This window comes from Nestor notabilis, unplaced genomic scaffold, assembly GCF_000696875.1.
Source record: "Nestor notabilis isolate BGI_N333 unplaced genomic scaffold, ASM69687v1 scaffold4969, whole genome shotgun sequence".
Classification (NCBI taxonomy): domain Eukaryota; kingdom Metazoa; phylum Chordata; class Aves; order Psittaciformes; family Psittacidae; genus Nestor; species Nestor notabilis.
In genome coordinates, this window is record NW_009942245.1 from 120391 (window position 1) to 137957 (window position 17567).

Here is a 17567-nt window from a genome sequence, read left to right on the forward strand (position 1 = left end):
TCTGCCAATATATTATATACACACATCAGAGTATGTGCTATAAAATCATCACAGATTATCTTATAATCAGAAATATATTTTCGGCTTCAGAACAAAATCATAGTAGGCATCTTGCTACTCATGCTGATTTCTATTTCAATAGGCAATTCCACCTAATTCAGGCAGGAAGTTGGTAGGCCATCTGGGTTCTAGAAATAAGACTTTCATTTGTGTATTGTCGATCTTTTTCACTTAAAAGAAGATAGCTACTTTCACACGGGCTTGTCATGCCCACTGTCTCTGGTGACCAGTGGCTGATCCTGAAGCAACACCAGGAAGGCCAAGAGATTGATCCTTAATATAGTCAGCTTTCAGAAATCAGCTGGATTTCCTGGATCAGAGGCCATACACAGGAGGTGCTGCTAACGACAACAGTCCTCCGCTTACCTACCTAATCCATCTTAACACATTTATATCTCCTTTGCTTATACCCCCCAGAGTGCAATTTCAATCTTTCCACAAGTGCAGAACTAGTATCTACAAGACTAGTTTCTAAGATTGCAGCAGAATCCCTAAAATTGCTCTCACATTTGCTGTATTGATCTTTCCCCATCAATTATCTTACCAGATTTTTCCTTTCTAGATGGCTACTGAAGGAATACCCAGACCACAGAGGCAACTAAGATACATGCAGAACCTTGGGAAACAAAGATTTAAGGCTGTGGTTCAACTGCTAAACTGAGTTACTTATATATGAAACATCTGGAAGGATGAGAGAATGAGCACAGCAGCATTAGAGCATTCTGTGGACCTAGCACTTCTAAGATCACTGAAGCTAGCCAAGACCACTGGCATATACCAAAAGAGGTCCCTTTATCAAATAACAGTAGAGGTAGCAGTACTAGTAACAGAGTTTAAATAAATATATCAAATATATATACATATGAATGTACTGAAAAGCAGCTTCTTGTGTATTTTTTTAACAGTAAGTAGCCCTGCAAATCAGTTTTGCAGACATCAGTGGCCAGAAATTACTTACTACACATGTTCTAGTGCAATGAGGATGTTCCGAAATGTTGAAGTGAAAAGTTTTAAGAGACCATATGAGCTCTCCTGAATCTTAATTTGAATTTTTATAAACTATGTATGTTTACAGGATGAATAAACTAATTAGACCAGAGAACACTGAATGATGCCTTGACCAGAGAAAGATTATTTCTTACAATGCATTTTGAGTGGTCCATGCATTCTCTCTTTAAAAGATCCACACTTCTACTGTTTCCCCTCATATTATTAACAACTCACCACTACAAATTCTCACCACTACAAAGTTATCTGAGAATGGAGAACCTAAGTTCATGTTCACTTACATTTGTTTAGCCAGGCATCTAAAGGTACAGAAGATACTAAATAATTTTAATAATTCTAGTTAAAATCATTGACAAAAGTGCACTTTAATGGGTGGAAACTGAGGGCTATGCAGAAGCACAGTCCCACAAGTATAAATACACAGTAATCATTATCCATGATCAACCACCATTTACTCATGTGTGAAACCCATGTTTTCAGAGTAATTTCCTTTTTCTACAGGTACATACAGATTCTGCATCCAAATCGGGTGAAACTTCTGCTGTGACAGTTACATCTCTGTTTTTTTCAGATTTGGGCAGAATATCTGAAAGAAAAGGAAAAAGGAAATCAGCTCTCCTTTAACAAACACACAACTACATTTCTAAAACTAACAGCATCAGGTTTACATCATTACACCTACAAGTGTAAAGGAAAAGTGTAACAATGAATATGATTTAGACCAAAGCCATTTCCCAATTTCCTAAGATTTCTACCTAAACCTAAAACTTGGATCTCATTCTAGCTTTCTGATTTCTTTACAAAAAAGGATTTAGGTGCATTCTATAACAACCTACTATTCATGATCTTCAAAGACTGTAGAACTTCTGTCTTCATATGCTTCTACTACTACACCTCTAATAAACAAATACCTCCACACATCTCATGGCACTTTCATCTAAGTAATTTGATAATTAACACATTAGACACAGAAAGATCCTGTGCCTAATAGTGTAAAATTAAAAGAGGGTGTGGGAATTCCTCTGTGTAAGAAGGTACATGAAGTTTTATGTACAGAACATTATATGGGGCTGGGTTATAATATATTACCTGATGATTTCCAGGACTGTCAACATAAAAGGCAAAGAATGCTATGAACTCATTTATACCCATGATATAAAACCAGATTCACACATGTAACAAAAGAAGTCGCAAGGATTAAAAGCTAGGCACTTAAACACCACGAGGAATTCCAGACTCTCCTCTTCAGAGTCCAGAATTCCAGCTCTAAGGTACTTGCACTCTTCTCTCTTAATACTAGATGTATTGGAAAAAGAAAAACCCAAACAGGAAATGTATGGTTCCTGAAGTAACAAACAGTAAAGACTTAATGTAAAGGGGAAATCAACACACTACCTGAGTAATTGAGAGCACAGGCACATTCAGAAACATAAGGTTCTGTCAATTACACACGAATGGGCACAATCCATTCCACTTGAACAGATAAGACAGTATCTTCCTTTTCTATCCATTCTTAACCATTTCTCTTCAGGCTGCTTCTTCAAGCAAACTATGAAGCAACTTCACAGAATGCCAGACTGGTTTGGGTTGGAAGGGACCTTAAAGCTCATCCAGTTCCAGCCCCCTGCCATGGGCAGGGACACCTTCCACTAGAGCAGGTTGCTCCAAGCCCCTGTGTCCAACCTGGCCTTGAACACTGCCAGGGATGGAAGGTCTTTTCCAACGTGGTTGATTCAATGTAAGCATCAGCTTTTTGTTATTAGTGACCCAAGCCAAAACACCTATGTTTAATCACTTACGGCATCCGAACTGATGCAAGTAACATTGGTTTGTATAGTTAGTATGTTAATTAAGTTTTTAAAATACTTTAGTTTACAATGTAAATCCTTATTCCTCAAAATGTACCAAACAGCTTAAGTTCAACAGTTTAAGGGTCAGCACTGGACAGAAATACAAGGCATTCATGGGAATACCTATTCTGGTTAGTGTTTTGGGGGTTTGGAACTTGGGGGTTGTTATTTATTTTTAATACAATGACTTAATTCTAAATAGTTGCCATGTTTGGAAGTCAAAATGAAATAAAAAGAAGTATTTCTATATAAGGATAGATATTTTCAAAACAACACAAGCTCTTACTGCAAAAACATGAACCCAAAAGACAGAAAAGTCAATGGCTCATTTTAAAGATCATGCTTAGGAGTATCTTAATGGTGACCAACGTTCAGAAATGTTTCCTATTCAACCAGACACGATTAGCAGTTATTTTAAGACTTAGCTAAAGTTGTAAGTAAAAAGCCAAAATGAACTGAAGCCAAAACATCTGAAACTGAAAGGCATTCTTAAGTAAGATGTTTCGTTGTAAAAATGCTCTCATGAGTTTTACATTCAGCTAAAGCCAAGCACATCATTAGAGCATCTCTCCACAACAGAAAGAGCAGTCATGAAAACCCATCTGAAAATACCACTCTAACACCTTAGCTCAGATAAGAAGGATTGAAGAAGGAAAAAAAACCTAAGAGGAAGAGAGAATGATAAGATGACCAACAATATTCCCAGTAAACCTTGTCAATCATACGACAACAGTTATTAAAGAAGTTATAAAGGGCAGCTCTATGCTTCCTTACTCCCTCTGGATCTTCCAAAAACAACATCTTTGAGTTGCAGAATCAAGTTTACACCTGCAGATAAATCATTTCTTATTTTCTAGGGATATCAACCATGAGCTTTTTCACTCTCTTTTTCAAACAAAAAGGCACGACTATTTCTTTAATACAATTTAAGAACATGCTAACTATCATCAGGAAAAGATTTTAACTGGTTCTTTCTATTTCTCTAAGATTTTTCCATAGTTTCCTGTAAAATCACATGCTTCCAATTCCCTGTGAGAGTCAGATACACTGTTTAAAAGCTGAGTTATGAAAACACAAACTTGGAAGGATCTCTGCAGATATTATGTGCCCTTACTTTAACAAAATCAATGCGAGTTATTAGCAATGTATGTAAATTCCAGAATTTATCATCATCTTTTGAGAGAAGTTAAACTAGAAAAGATTCTGTAACAAAAATAATCCTTTGTTCATTGCATGACTTAAAAAGCCATTTGTAATAATGGAACAGAATTTGGCAATACTTTTGCTCTCTCTGAAGCCTAAATATCAGACTGTTGCTGTGAAATTCCTTTAAGTTTTCTTGCCTTTGGGTAATCCATGCACTGTCATTTTCTTCTGTGAACCCCTGCACTAGGGACAACTATCTGCAACCTGACATAAGTACCTTGAAAGTTCCAATAGGCATTATGAAAATACAAAGAATAAACTCTGTATCCAAGGGCCTGACTTGTATCCTAGGCCCTATCCAACGGCCTAGACTTTCCTGTCCAAGTCTAGGATTTTGTGTATTTTTTTAATTAAAACTTAATTAAATATTACATTTCCTACAGAAATGTGTTACGGGATGAAAACGAAACAGAAGATTTCAAAGTGCTAAAAGCAAAGTCAGGTGGTTAAAAGTACATAGAAAATATACCTTGTGTCTTTGTGGCCTCCTTGATGATTTTCTGAAGCTCTTTCATTTCAGCATCAAACTCTTCCTGGTTTAGTTCCCTAGATTCAACCCTAGGAGCCTGGAAGAGTGAAGGATCAGTTCCAAGGTAGGAACACTGAAGATGCCCAGTATCACTCAGAGTGACTATAACACCCTTCAAGTCTCTGCATAAGAAAAACAAATACAGCTCATTAAGAAGTGGAGAAGAATCACAGAAGCAGGAACACTGAACTTATACTGCTTCTTTTGCTCCATCTACAAATACAATAGAACTTCCTGGGTTTAATGAGATTCTTTGACAAACACAAAACAATACTTATTCTTCAATTCAGATGTTTTTACTAATATTACTCCTATTTATTGCAGTCACACCTAAGAACCAATCTGTGCTAGACAGACAACTAAAACATAGTCCAAGTGTCTCAGAATCAGTGTAATTAAGACAGGTAAAGGGTCAGAACAAACAAGCTGAGTAGACAGTACAGTTGTAACCTTTTTTATTCACAACTTCTTACTTCAGGTTTTTGAAGTACTGAGATTGAGGTCAATATGCAAGAAGAGCAATTAGCAAAATGGAACACCAGGCAAGGGAAGGGAAAGGATGCATTAGAAGAAATCACAGTGGATGGAACACGTTCACAGTGAAGACAGCAGTAGGACTCTGGCTGGCTCTTCCCCTTGGTATCTTTCTGAAAGGAAGCCACATGGATCCAGACCATTTCCCTTTCACTGCTCTGGATCAATACAAATGAGTGCTTTATTAGCTACACTACAGTTTCTTTTCAGTTGAGGGAACAGTACTTCACTGAACTTACTCCTAAGAAAATCTTACTCATTTTGTATATCTGACCATGCAATGCAAGATTTAAGAAAGTATTTAACAAATTACAAGACAACAGGGAGTATTGCCAACATTTTGCTTAACTTTAAGGTAATTCCTAAACAGAAGGAGAACTGAACAGTAGAGCAGAATAGCTGTTACCAGCAAAAGTTAGGAGAAAGTTAACTTTCATTTTACTTCTTAAAATGCTTACTCTTAATTAAAAGCTTGTGTTTATTTTCATAACCATGACGTGACATATTCATGCCAATCATCTGCTCTTATTCCATAATTAAGAGTATCTTCCAGCGGACACCGCCTTTGCATCAAATACAACTGTCATATAAAGCAAAGATATATCAAATTGAATTCTTAGATCTAAAACTTAATTTTCTTAAGAAAGCTGGCAAAGGGCACAGCAAAGTCTTTAGAAAAGAGATACTGCTGAAGCAGATGTTACCATGTTATCGAATGCTCTGCTCCACACTTAACTATTTAGTTGCAGCAAATAATGAAAACAATAGAAAGTGCACCATGAGTTTATTCCACAACTGAAGACAACTGACACCTGAAAACAAGGCAATTTCTAAAGTTCTCCAGCACTGGCTTTGGACCATCTTAAAATTTCTTTCCTGAGGCTATGAATCTGTTAAGCTAAGAAGGAAAGATACATGAGGACATCTGAATGTAAATTAAAAGGAGCATGAAGAAATATAGGTACACACTTAGCAGTAAATCTTTGATGATATACTACTGAAGTATAATATATTCAAAAGTGGTTTGCAAATACACTCCTTCCTATGTACCTTTAAGCTGGCAGTCACCTGCAGGTAATCAGTCTATCACACGAAATCAACTCAAACCAAGGAGGTGATCTTCCTATATAAATCACACTTTTCTTAACTTGACTTTGTCAGCGTTACAAAAGTCACGTTCAAAAACTCCATCTTAAAACAAACTCGTTTCAACCAACGTTCCTGTTAGTCACGAAATCCTTTAAGTCTTCACTAGCTCAGAGACAAAAGCATTAGTTTAAGAAAGGAGCATTACAAGTCTCTGCTTCAGCTACTGTTCTGCTGGGTCCCAAGAAGACTGTGCAACGTAAAACATATTCAAATAGAAAAAAAAGGCCTTTTTCAGTGATCTTTCCTTGTTAAAGCCGTCCATGAATAGAAGCAATAAGAACAATATGAGTAACCAGTTATAACGTATGATTTATAATACATTAATTTCTCTGTTGGAATGTTTGTCAGCCAGTCAAGATTGCTTTATTTTCCTCAAGCTTCTATAACAGTGGTTAAAGACAGCAGGGGGAGGGGAGCACATTTAACAGTTTTATAGTAGTTTCCCCACAGCTACTGCACTCATGCAATATCCCTGCAAATACCATTACTTCATTTGGCACATTTTGTGCCGAATCTGCAATTCCAATTACTTGTTAACTTTCTTTTATTGTAAACTACTTTTTTTTTTTTTAACTATATCTCACACAATAGTCAAAGTAATGGCAAATCTAAGGGGACACTTTAACAGTGAGGAACTCAAAGTATGAAACAAATTATTCTGGTATCTAAAATAACTACAGTACAAAGCAACTCCTACACACATATGGTAATAATTTGAAAAAGTATCTTTTATTGGATTCTGGGTAATAATAACAGCACATGCTTTTTGTACATCTTCTCTTACTAAACAAATTGCTCACAATATAATTCTTGAAGAAATTAAAATGCTTTGCATGTTTCCAGTTCTGTAATACCAAACCGGTCACTCGGTTGACATAGAAGTTGAAGCTGTAATTCTGAGTCCTACTTGAATGACACAAGCTAAGCCTTGGACAACTCCCAGGACAAGGTCTGGTTATTGACACAATTTACAGCTTTAATTACGTATATTTATAATAGCACATAAAACTTCGACCTCATTTCAGAAGTAGTTTTAATTGGTATTACTCATACCAATCATTTTAGAAACCAAGATGCTCTGCAGTACTGTTTTCAGAGCCTTATTGATAATATATTATTTATAACTGCTAAATTAGGAAACTAATTCCTGAACTGTACTCAAGCATTTTGCATCCAATTCTCTATCATCCTCTAAAGTAATTATATGCAAGAGCATAATGACACAATAGCACTTCTTAGTTTAGTGCTTTTGAAAATCCATTTCAGTGTCATTTTAGCTGTGCAAACTATTTGATAAAATGCTCAAGGAAGATCAGACTAGGAATAATAAACTCTAAGAGTTTTCCAACATGGACTAGTGGGAGTAAAAGTCAAAAGCCCATCTTACTCTTATTAAACCCTACCTCCAAAATCAGACCTTCAGCTCGAATATATAAAGTATACCTGGTACAACTCAGTGCCAGCTAGCACCTATTTTTAACTGGTTTGGAGTATCTGTGAAAGACCCTCAGGCTCCTTTGAAAACCCCTTCCTCATTAAAAAGCTTCCTTTGTTCAATCTTACATCAAAAGTGATACTTGTATGTGTAAGACTTCGCCATTCTGCTATTACACATGAGAACAGATAATCTGTCTCCTTCTCAGAAACTAAAATTCTTGTTATTTATACTATGCATTTAACACGCTTTGCACACTTTGAAGAGGAAATGCAAACATATAATGCAAATACAGTGTTCAATTATAAGTGTTTAACAATCTGTAATTATACTGAATATCGTTAACCGGTAAATCATAGACTCGTAGAATGATTTGGGTTGGAAACGACTTAAACGCTACTTACAGCAGTTTGGGTCAGGGGTCTTGTCTGCCGGAGCACTACTGCCACCTGCGGGGCAGCACACGGTGTATGAGGACCAGGCAAGGAGCACAGCTTAGGCACAGGCGAGCCCCACGTCGTATTAAATGAAGCCGTGGGGTTTAAACAGGGTTCGTATAATAGCTTGACAGTTAAACTGTTAAGATTCCCTTATATTTAAAGATTAAACAATGCATGCAGAGACACTGACATCCACGAACAGCATCATGAGGGTTGGAGCACCTCTGCTACAGAGACAGGCTGAAAGACTTGGGCTTGTTCAGCCTGGAGAAGAGAAGGCTCCTGAAGGGAACACCTTAGAGCAGCTCCAGTGCCTAAAGGGGCTCCAGGAGACCTGGAGAGGGGCTTTGGACAAGGGATGTAGGGACAGGACAAGGGGAATGGCTTGAACCTGCCAGAGGGGAGATTGAGATGAGCTCTGGGGCAGAAGCTCTTCCCTGTGAGGGTGCTGAGGCGCTGGCACAGGGTGCCCAGAGAAGCTGTGGCTGCCCCATCCCTGGCAGTGTTCAAGGCCAGGTTGGACACAGGGGCTTGGAGCACCCTGCTCTAGTGGAAGGTGTCCCTGCCCATGGCAGGGGGTTGGAGCTGGAGGAGCGTTAAGGTCCCTTCAACCCAAACCAGTCTGTGACTCTGTGACCATCTTTTCTGGTTCCTCCAGCCAGGGAGCACAAACACTAGTACAGGCAGGCTCAGAGACACAATTTCAGCTCTTGCTACACATTATATCTAGAACTAATTTTTATCTGAAGGATTAACTGACTTAGTTTCTTGTTGTTTTTGATATAAAATCAAAGCTATTTCAAAAGCAGTGAAGGTTTTATTAAAAAATAAGGTAGCCAACTACGAAAGTGCAGACTTGCATTTGCAGAGTACAAAAATGTACTCTGAAGTACAATGTAGTCAAGGAACAGTTCAGAACTTCCACGCTGTATTTCATATCATCACAGTTTCATATCTAAAACACCTCTAGTGGCCTTATCCAAATTGAAAATGAATGTGAGGACTGATTAAAAAAAAGTCCTGATTACTTCAAATAAGAGTGCAGCCTCTGAGTCCAAGCTCCAAATAATAAGAAACAAGAGAAATTACATTGTGATTTCTTTTATGACAGCACCAGTGTCAATTTCTTTCTTGAAGCGCGACACCTAAAACATATTAAGTTTAAAAGCTGTTTCAAGGCCAGACTCCCTCACTGGCAGACAAGCATAGAGCAGCTTCCAGAGGCTCAAAGGCTATACCAAAAGACAGCAGCTACAGCATCATGAATATAGGCTCTGGAGAGCCTCAGAAGTTTATCCTTTCAAACCTTCTCTTCTCCCGTTTCAAGATAGTGTTTAGAGTCCATTTCACTCCAGCTAAGCTGGAATGGACCCTAGCATCTCAGCTTCCAACAATAAAGAGATGTAAGGTGCTGTACTACAACATCTACACTCTAATAAAGTTTAGATAAAGCTTATTCTCAACTGTTAGCTTCACACAAGGTAATGTTAGGCACTACAGGTCTGTCACAGTATGAACAGGCACAGAGAAACTGCAGGTTAGCAGGAAAAAGAAACCCATGCAATTTGTTTAAAAGCAAGTGTTGTATTTTAAATACTAGAAGAAGAGTTACTTGCCTTCTTGTTCTTAAGCAATGAGAATTTTCACCTTTAAGGCTTTCCCTAGAACCATGAGGGTAAGAGTATTTTAAGTGCTATTCTAAAGTAAGTTGAAACGCTGACAAAACCGTGACTGTAAAAAGCAGGCTTTGTGAAAAAGCAAATCAGTGACATGCAATAAAATTAGGAGAACTGGCAATAAAGTGCTTAATAGCATATAGTAAATACCTTTTGAAACTGACTTGCTAGAAAGCCCACTCATGAATCACAGTATATGCTGGACACAGTATTTGGCACATCTGTGTCTTTTGCAGGATCAGAATCCTACTAAGGTAAAAGAAATACAATCACATTCTTATTTTGTGGGTAAACTACACACATTAAAGTTATCTCTTCAAAGACCTTTAAAAGGGTAATGTTTTGTTCTGCCACCTCTTCACAACCCCATGGTAATTCAGTGATTAAAAAACGAGGATTTTTTTTCCTCCTTAAAAGCATCTCTTTAAAATGCAATTATGTCTAAGTAGAAAGATTCTAGAATTCTCTGCATTTAACTCCTCAGATCAGGCAATATTCTTACAGAACACTCAAATATAAATCTCTACATATACACGTATAGAACGGAACGGTCCATAGGGTGCGTCATTAACTGGCATTGCTTCTAGTACAGTACTTCTATAGAGAAAAAGGAAAAATCTTTCAACAAACTATAAAGTTTGATTCCTGCAGTTTTCTTTCCATAAAAACGTGCAGCAAGTGCTAAGTTTTGCTGGGTTTATATGTCAGTTGTGCCATTTTTGTATGGCGATTCTTTAACAGTTGTGGTAGCTGCGGTGATGTCAGTTTTAATAAGGGATAACAGATGAGCTGGAATGAAGAACAAAGTATACCCAAGCATCTGGACAGCTAAAAAATTCAATTAGAGGGGTTGTATTTCGACTCCACCCACTATTACCCCGTCTCTGATTGCACTTTTACAGCTTATAGACTTAATTCACCAATAGTTCTTGATATTTTTTCCAGATAAATTCAGTTCCTGTTACCTTTCTACTGTTTGGAGAGCCCAGCACACACAACCACCCAATGTACCATGGCTCTGCGCCACAGAAGTTGAAATTTCAAGTTCCTACTTGGAGCAGGCCGGTATTTTCTCACTTTCAAATTGATTGCAGATTTCAGATTTCTTTTAAAACTACTGGAAGCTCAGACTTCAGAAAGCACATTCGCAACCAATGGCTGCCCACCAGAATACTGAACTCCAATCTTCTGATTCATGTACCTCATTTCAACTAAACTGATCACGCTCTTGTGTTACTCAGGACTTCAAATCTAGGAATTAATCCTGTGTCAAAACAAAGAATTTAAACACTAGCAATTTAAACCTGGAGACAGGCTGCTAAATCAGAGACTTTATATATAAACTTATCCAGATAAAGTGTCATGACATTACAAGCACGTTAACTATGTACCTTCATTAGTCAAACACACTCTGCTTCTTAATTATTTCTGCAAGGGGAAGAAAGATTTACACAAGAACAACAAATCTGAGACCTATTTAATTACTTTATGTTGTCTTACAAGCAGTAAGAAAATTGGACACTACTATAGCATATTAAGTCAGTAACTTTGGAGTGATTCAGTAAGCTGCAGTGCTTCCTGCATCTCAGCCTACATGTTCTCTATTATTTTAAGTAATAAATTTATTACTTTAAGTCTCTAAATCAGTAGAAACCAAAATCAAACACGTAACAGCATAAGTCAAAAAGTGAACACCAACCATGGGTAGCTGCTTTAACAGATGACTGATGGGATACTGTCTTTATGGCTGGTGTTCCACAACACTGACGTTACAAGTTCAAGCATGACCCCTATAGTCAAGCCTGCTGTTACCTTACTTGCAGAAGACAACAAGAAAATTACAGGATCATTCCTCAGTATAAACCTAGACAGACCTGAAGTTCATAAAGAGCTGACGTATGGACAAAGCTCACTAAGTGGCCCTGCTTGCCATCTTGAACATATAAAGTCTCAGATTTCCTGGCTTTTCAACAGTTACTTCTGTTTAAAAAATACTCTTTTTTCCACCCACCCCCCGTCTCAAATAATGAAAACCTATTTACTAGCTTAGCTCAGGCTAAAAAATTAGGTACTGGAAATTTAGTATTTTAAGAAACTCAGAAATTCTTATACTTCAAAGGTGATAAATTACTTCTGCACAAAAAAACACAACCCTTTCCAGACTGCTTTTTATTTCCCCTTCAGATAACATACTGTTCCATTACCAAGTAAAATGATATTTATCTGTCAAACACATGAAACCGAAAGCAAATATTCTAGTAACTTTCACCCACTTGTCTATACCTGTCAACCCCTCGTAATAAAAGGCACTTCACATTTTACAAGGCATATATGTCACTCTGTGGGTTATTCGCCTCAAGAATCTTTCTTCCATGAAGAGCAGTTCTTCTGCTCACAGATATAGTAGGACATATACATTCTGACAAAAGAAAGTTGGTTCTCCTATGCTAAAAGCAAGAGGCACCACATACGCAAAGCATCCAAATACCTATAGACAAGCACTAGAGGTAGCTTATAAGTTTTTCTTTTGGGTGATTTTTAATCCAATTCCAGTGTGGCTGAAGGTGACAACAGCCTTCATTTACACAAGAACATCACTGATAAACTCGTGCCTGAAGTACTAAGAGTCCTCAATAGATTAAAATGAAAGGGAAGAAATATCTCCCACAACACACACCCCTAACCCCTCAGAGGAGGCTGCTTTACTCTTAAAACTCTGCCTGCTGATAAATTCCACATGAAATCAACATATTTTTGCCATACAGATACCACCAGACTTCAGCTCTTGACGGACCGCCAAAGGCACAAAGAACCACAATTGTGACTTTTAAGAAATACTATGAATATAGTGAAATGTTATTAATATTATTAAATCCTGACTTGAAAGAGAGGTATTTGAGGAACTCTGCAGACTATTTCAGCTTGAAAGAAAAAAGTCAGGCAATTTTCACAGGCTTATCAGGTATAACTTGAAGGCTGCATACAAACAAAACCAGGCAGTAAAGTTGAGACTAGTGAACTTCAAGCATGTTCACAAGAAACAAACTCCCTGGTTTAAAGACTTCATGCTTTTCTATTGCAAAAACAGGTTTGTAACTTGGAAGTGATCAAAAAAGAAATCCCCTTCCTGAGACTACATCCAAGCTATAATGCTCTATCTATGTAGTTTTAACTCAACCCACAGTGGCAGTTCAGCTGTTTGTGATGGAAACATCCCTGAGGCTAGCAACATGAGCTATTTTGCTTCGGACTGAATGCACCTTAACATAATGTTCTAGTTTCAGGCCAGCCAGGTCAGAGCAATACTTCGTGCAATCAGCCAGCCATTAAAACATGGCACTCTTAGGAACAGCTTTGCCAAGTGACTTAGTGTCGAACAAATAGAAAAGTAGTTGTCCGAGCATTTCCATCTGCTCCAAGGACCTTTTACGCTCAAGCATATGAGGACAGGATATTCAGGCACAGAAAAACAAGTAAGACTTGTGACAGGCCCTTAAAAAGTGGCTTTCTGCATAAGTTATTTCAGATGATTCAGACAAACATGACCCACCTTTTTGGTAGGGGAGCATTAAGTCACTTGCCTTTACAGGCTCAAATACCTGCCAACAGAGAAAAAATTACTTTCATACGAGGTGCTTTTGCTAACAGGAACCCTATGTAGGAGCCACAGTCCTTGTTCCCCTCATAATTACCTGAATTATGGGGTGGGAGACAGAAAAAATCTAACACATCCGACGAAGCATCAAAAAGTGACAAATTCATAGACTCGATTATCTATAAACATATGAGATACTGCTCATGACATTGCCTTTGCAAAGAGGATGTGGAGGAACAAGGAAGGTCGTCTTGGAAACAGAGGTCTCTGATGAAACAGAAAAATGGAAACTAAAGGGCAAGGAGAAAAGGCATGGACTTGGAGGTCAGTGCTAGGAAAGTATTTATATAATCCTGACGGATACCAAGCAAACAGTGCTGCTCACAATTGCCATTTCCCCACTGAAAACTGAGGGAAGTGGGAATTTTTGTAATTCCTTTGTGTAACTTCCCCGATTTCAAGTTTTTCTAACTGCAGCATACAGACTGTTTCTCTTCAATCCACATTAGAAGGGGTTTTTATGTTGGTTTCGGGAGTTTGGGGGGGGATTTTGAATGAAACCAGGTAGAACACCTACACCATTTTCTTCCAGAGTTTCGGCTGCAGTGAGAATGCTTTTGCACAGCCGTAACTTTAAGGGTGACAACACAGGGCATGCAGAAATGTAACTGTCCAAGGAGACTTATCAATGGGAAGATGAGTTTTTGCTGAGACAAAGCTCTAGGCAGGTTAATCAAAATTGTCCATGTATATCTCTGAAGTGTTAAGCATAGAGGAGTCCCCTTGACATTAAAACCATGTCATGAACAGTTAGTAAGTACCACGCACCAACAGAACCAGAACATAATCTTCTAACAAAATAGTGAACAAACTTCTGTAACAACGATTAGAACTGAACTTTCAGTTCAGTGACCATAGTTCTAGAGAACTAAAACCCAGAATGAGCTCATAAACCCAGAACAAACTCTCAAATTTCTGCCTTTTGTTCAAGTTTCTGATCACAAGCTTTCACATGGAATATCCAATTTCCTGACAAAGAACATCCTGGTTTAACAGAAGTAGATCAACATCTAAAAAAAAACCCAGTGCAGAGACACCTCACTAAACATGTTATAAGTAACCACTTATCTTTGATTCTGCTTTTCCTTGCACGTTTCTGAAAATGGGATAGAAATCAAGCACTTTATGCTGGAATTTCATCCCAAATGGTGTAGTGTGTCATTATTTACATACTGCAAATACTGTATATCACATTATTGTAAGAAGATGAATCAACTCACAGAGAGTAAGTTGATCTTTGAAGTAGACTATCAAGATTATAGGATAAGGTACATGACTGCCTTTATGAAGCAATCACTACCCCTGCCCAGGGGATTTACATAAAACAGTTTCTAATGATGCTTTTTGTATCCATCAAGCCAGGGCCATACACCAGTAATAGACATGCCAACAAGAAAATACAGATGAACATCTATGATCTGTAGAGACAACTGCTTTCAGAACACTCCATTTACCTCCTTAGTGCAAGTAAAGTGGAAAGGATGTGAAAGTAATTAACTGACATTCATATTTAAGGCATTTCAATCTCTCAGCAGTGTAGGATTAACAACTCTATGCTTATTAAAGTACTTCACATTATTTATGTTACAATAGTGCCCAGAGGCCCTGACTGAGGCTGAGGCCTCTCGAGTGGAGTATTAGAAAATCATTATCCCATTGACTCAAAGAATTCCCTTTCAAATTAGTTTTTAAAGCCACCATGTTTTAAGACAAATTACTACCTCTATAAGCTCTACCACAGTTTTTGCTGTTCAGCTCATCTTTATTGTTAATGTCAAAAGTACACGCATACTGCATGTTTCTAAACAGAAAGACAGAAGCACAGCTCTGAAACACATCTGCCCTAGACTTCTCCCTGCCTTTCAGGCCATTTTGGTCTAGACACACAAGCATTCCCTCATTTATCAGTACCTGTGTAAAGAGGTATGTATGATCAGACTGGTGTCTCTCCACCCTCTACAGAAGAAAACCCTAAATCAAACCCTAGCATTAGTAGGTCTGTGGGAATTCTAAATGTAATTAGGAAAATGATCTGGGACAAATTCTCACTCTGATCAAACTACCGAGTGTTGAAGTTCACATGGAAAAGGCAGAATCTGCATCAACTTCATAGAGGCGTTATTGAAAGAGATGGTTCAACAATACGACTTGCCGAACAAGTATATACACAAACATTAGTGCAACCTGATGCTATAAAAATCGATGCCTTTCTCAAAGTTTGTTCTGACACAAATACTCTTTCCAAACTTCAAAAGCTGCTCTGTCATATCCTGCGTAATTAACTGTTGGTTTATACTAACCGGCCCACTGAGACTCTTCATTCTATTTTACTTGTACAATGCGTTGGATGAAAGCCACCAGCACAACTCTCTCCAGAGAGTCTAAACAAACATTTAAATTACAAAGTATTAAAAAATCATTAGGTAACCATTAGTACCAAACAAAACATCCCTCAGATTGCTCTGCACTAGTCAGTGAAGCCAGTTAGTCTGATGCATTTTCATTTGGTATGAGATAAAACACATGACTTATGATCAAGTATTCTACAATCCAGTGTATGATGGCACAGCAGCCACAAGCCTGCTGAGGATTAGAAGTAATCCACTTGACAAGGATACTACTAGGCAGCCAGCACCTACCACGGCTCTGGTGGCGCAGTCCAGGCATAAGCTGAACTCTTCAGTAGTTCCCTCATTTCAGTGACAGGCTCAGCACAAGTTATCAATGTGTCAGAATTACTGTACACTTGATCCCCCACCCAACGAGACTTACACCTGACCTGTCTTATACCTATTTTACAAGAAGTCTTGGTCTGGTGCAGTGCAATCCTCAGCAATTTAAACAGTTCCTTAATTTCCACAGTTTAACCTTGGAGTTTAATATTCTGTTCCAATAAATCATCTCCGGAATTCATATGCTATTAAATGCTTAATGAAGAACAGATTTTCAGTGAGATTCCCTATTTTCCTATGTCAGCAGACTGCAAAGCTTCTCTTTTCATTCTCTCTGAGAAGAAACTACTCCACTGGAGCTACAAGATCCCAGGTTCTCCCTTCACTCAAGAAAAACAGAAAATCTAGAGCACAATACAGCAATTCTAAGTATTCTTGTAGAATTAACAGTGTGCCCCTTAAGGAAATGAACACTTTGCAGAACAAAGAACAAACACTCTCAATTCTCCTTTTACAAGTCACCTCGTTGCACACCTCGGAACTGATTGTTCACATCTAGAGCACCTTTCACAACTGGAAACTGATCTGGCAAAAGTAAACGTTACAAGTTACTTACTGTAAATTTGCTACTTTCACTGCTACAGGAACGTGGGGAAGTTGAGTGGCCCATTTCAGTGTAACATCTTGGTAAACATTCAACATCTTACTGTGGTTTCCAATTAGAGTGTTTATTGTTCCTTCTTTCACTGTTAGAGATACAAAAACAGTGTTAAGATGGAAGATGTTCAAAAGCCAGGACTTCTCTTCGAGGCTTGTATCATTACACTGTTTTTTCTTTTCCTTTTAAGACATTCATTCTTATAAATTCAAGTACCAAAGTTATGAAAGTCACACTGAGAATAACCAAGAACATACGTGGTTTAATTACGGACACCAATATCAAGTGCACACTACACAACATATCCAACAAATGGCTCTAGCCAGCCACGTCATGGTGAACAAAGACTCATAACTGCTGTGTTGGCATACCAGGATAGATGTGACAACATACACACTGGTTAAATATTACCTACTTAAACTCTTCAATGTCTCATGAACACTGATTAAAGGTGGATGTATTTATAGCGTTTATTTATAGTATAATTCAAATCAGCATAAATTGTGAAAATTAAGATCATATTTATAAAGTCTAAAATAATATTTTAAGCCTAAAAGACTGTCAAAAATTTATCTAATACTATTGGAAACAGAATAGGTATGAAGAATCTGCAGTTCTACAGTAGCATCCAACCAAGGTGCTTCCACACAATGTAATAAATAAGTTTTATCTCCTACCAATAAACTGATTTTTTT

General features: G+C 37.8%; 1 protein-coding gene across 1 annotated transcript in view; it reads right to left on the reverse strand.

The window, feature by feature from the left end:
• Positions 1-17567, reverse strand: part of BBS9 (Bardet-Biedl syndrome 9) — a gene marked incomplete at its 3' end in the record, with an annotated part of 152426 nt that overhangs the window by 106633 nt on the left and 28226 nt on the right. The window contains exons 8-10 of the mRNA XM_010021288.1: positions 16831-16960; positions 4594-4775; positions 1578-1654 (exon numbers count right to left, since the gene is read on the reverse strand). Of these exons, the coding sequence (XP_010019590.1) occupies positions 1578-1654; positions 4594-4775; positions 16831-16960 (389 nt within the window). The remainder of the gene's footprint in view (positions 1-1577; positions 1655-4593; positions 4776-16830; positions 16961-17567) is intronic.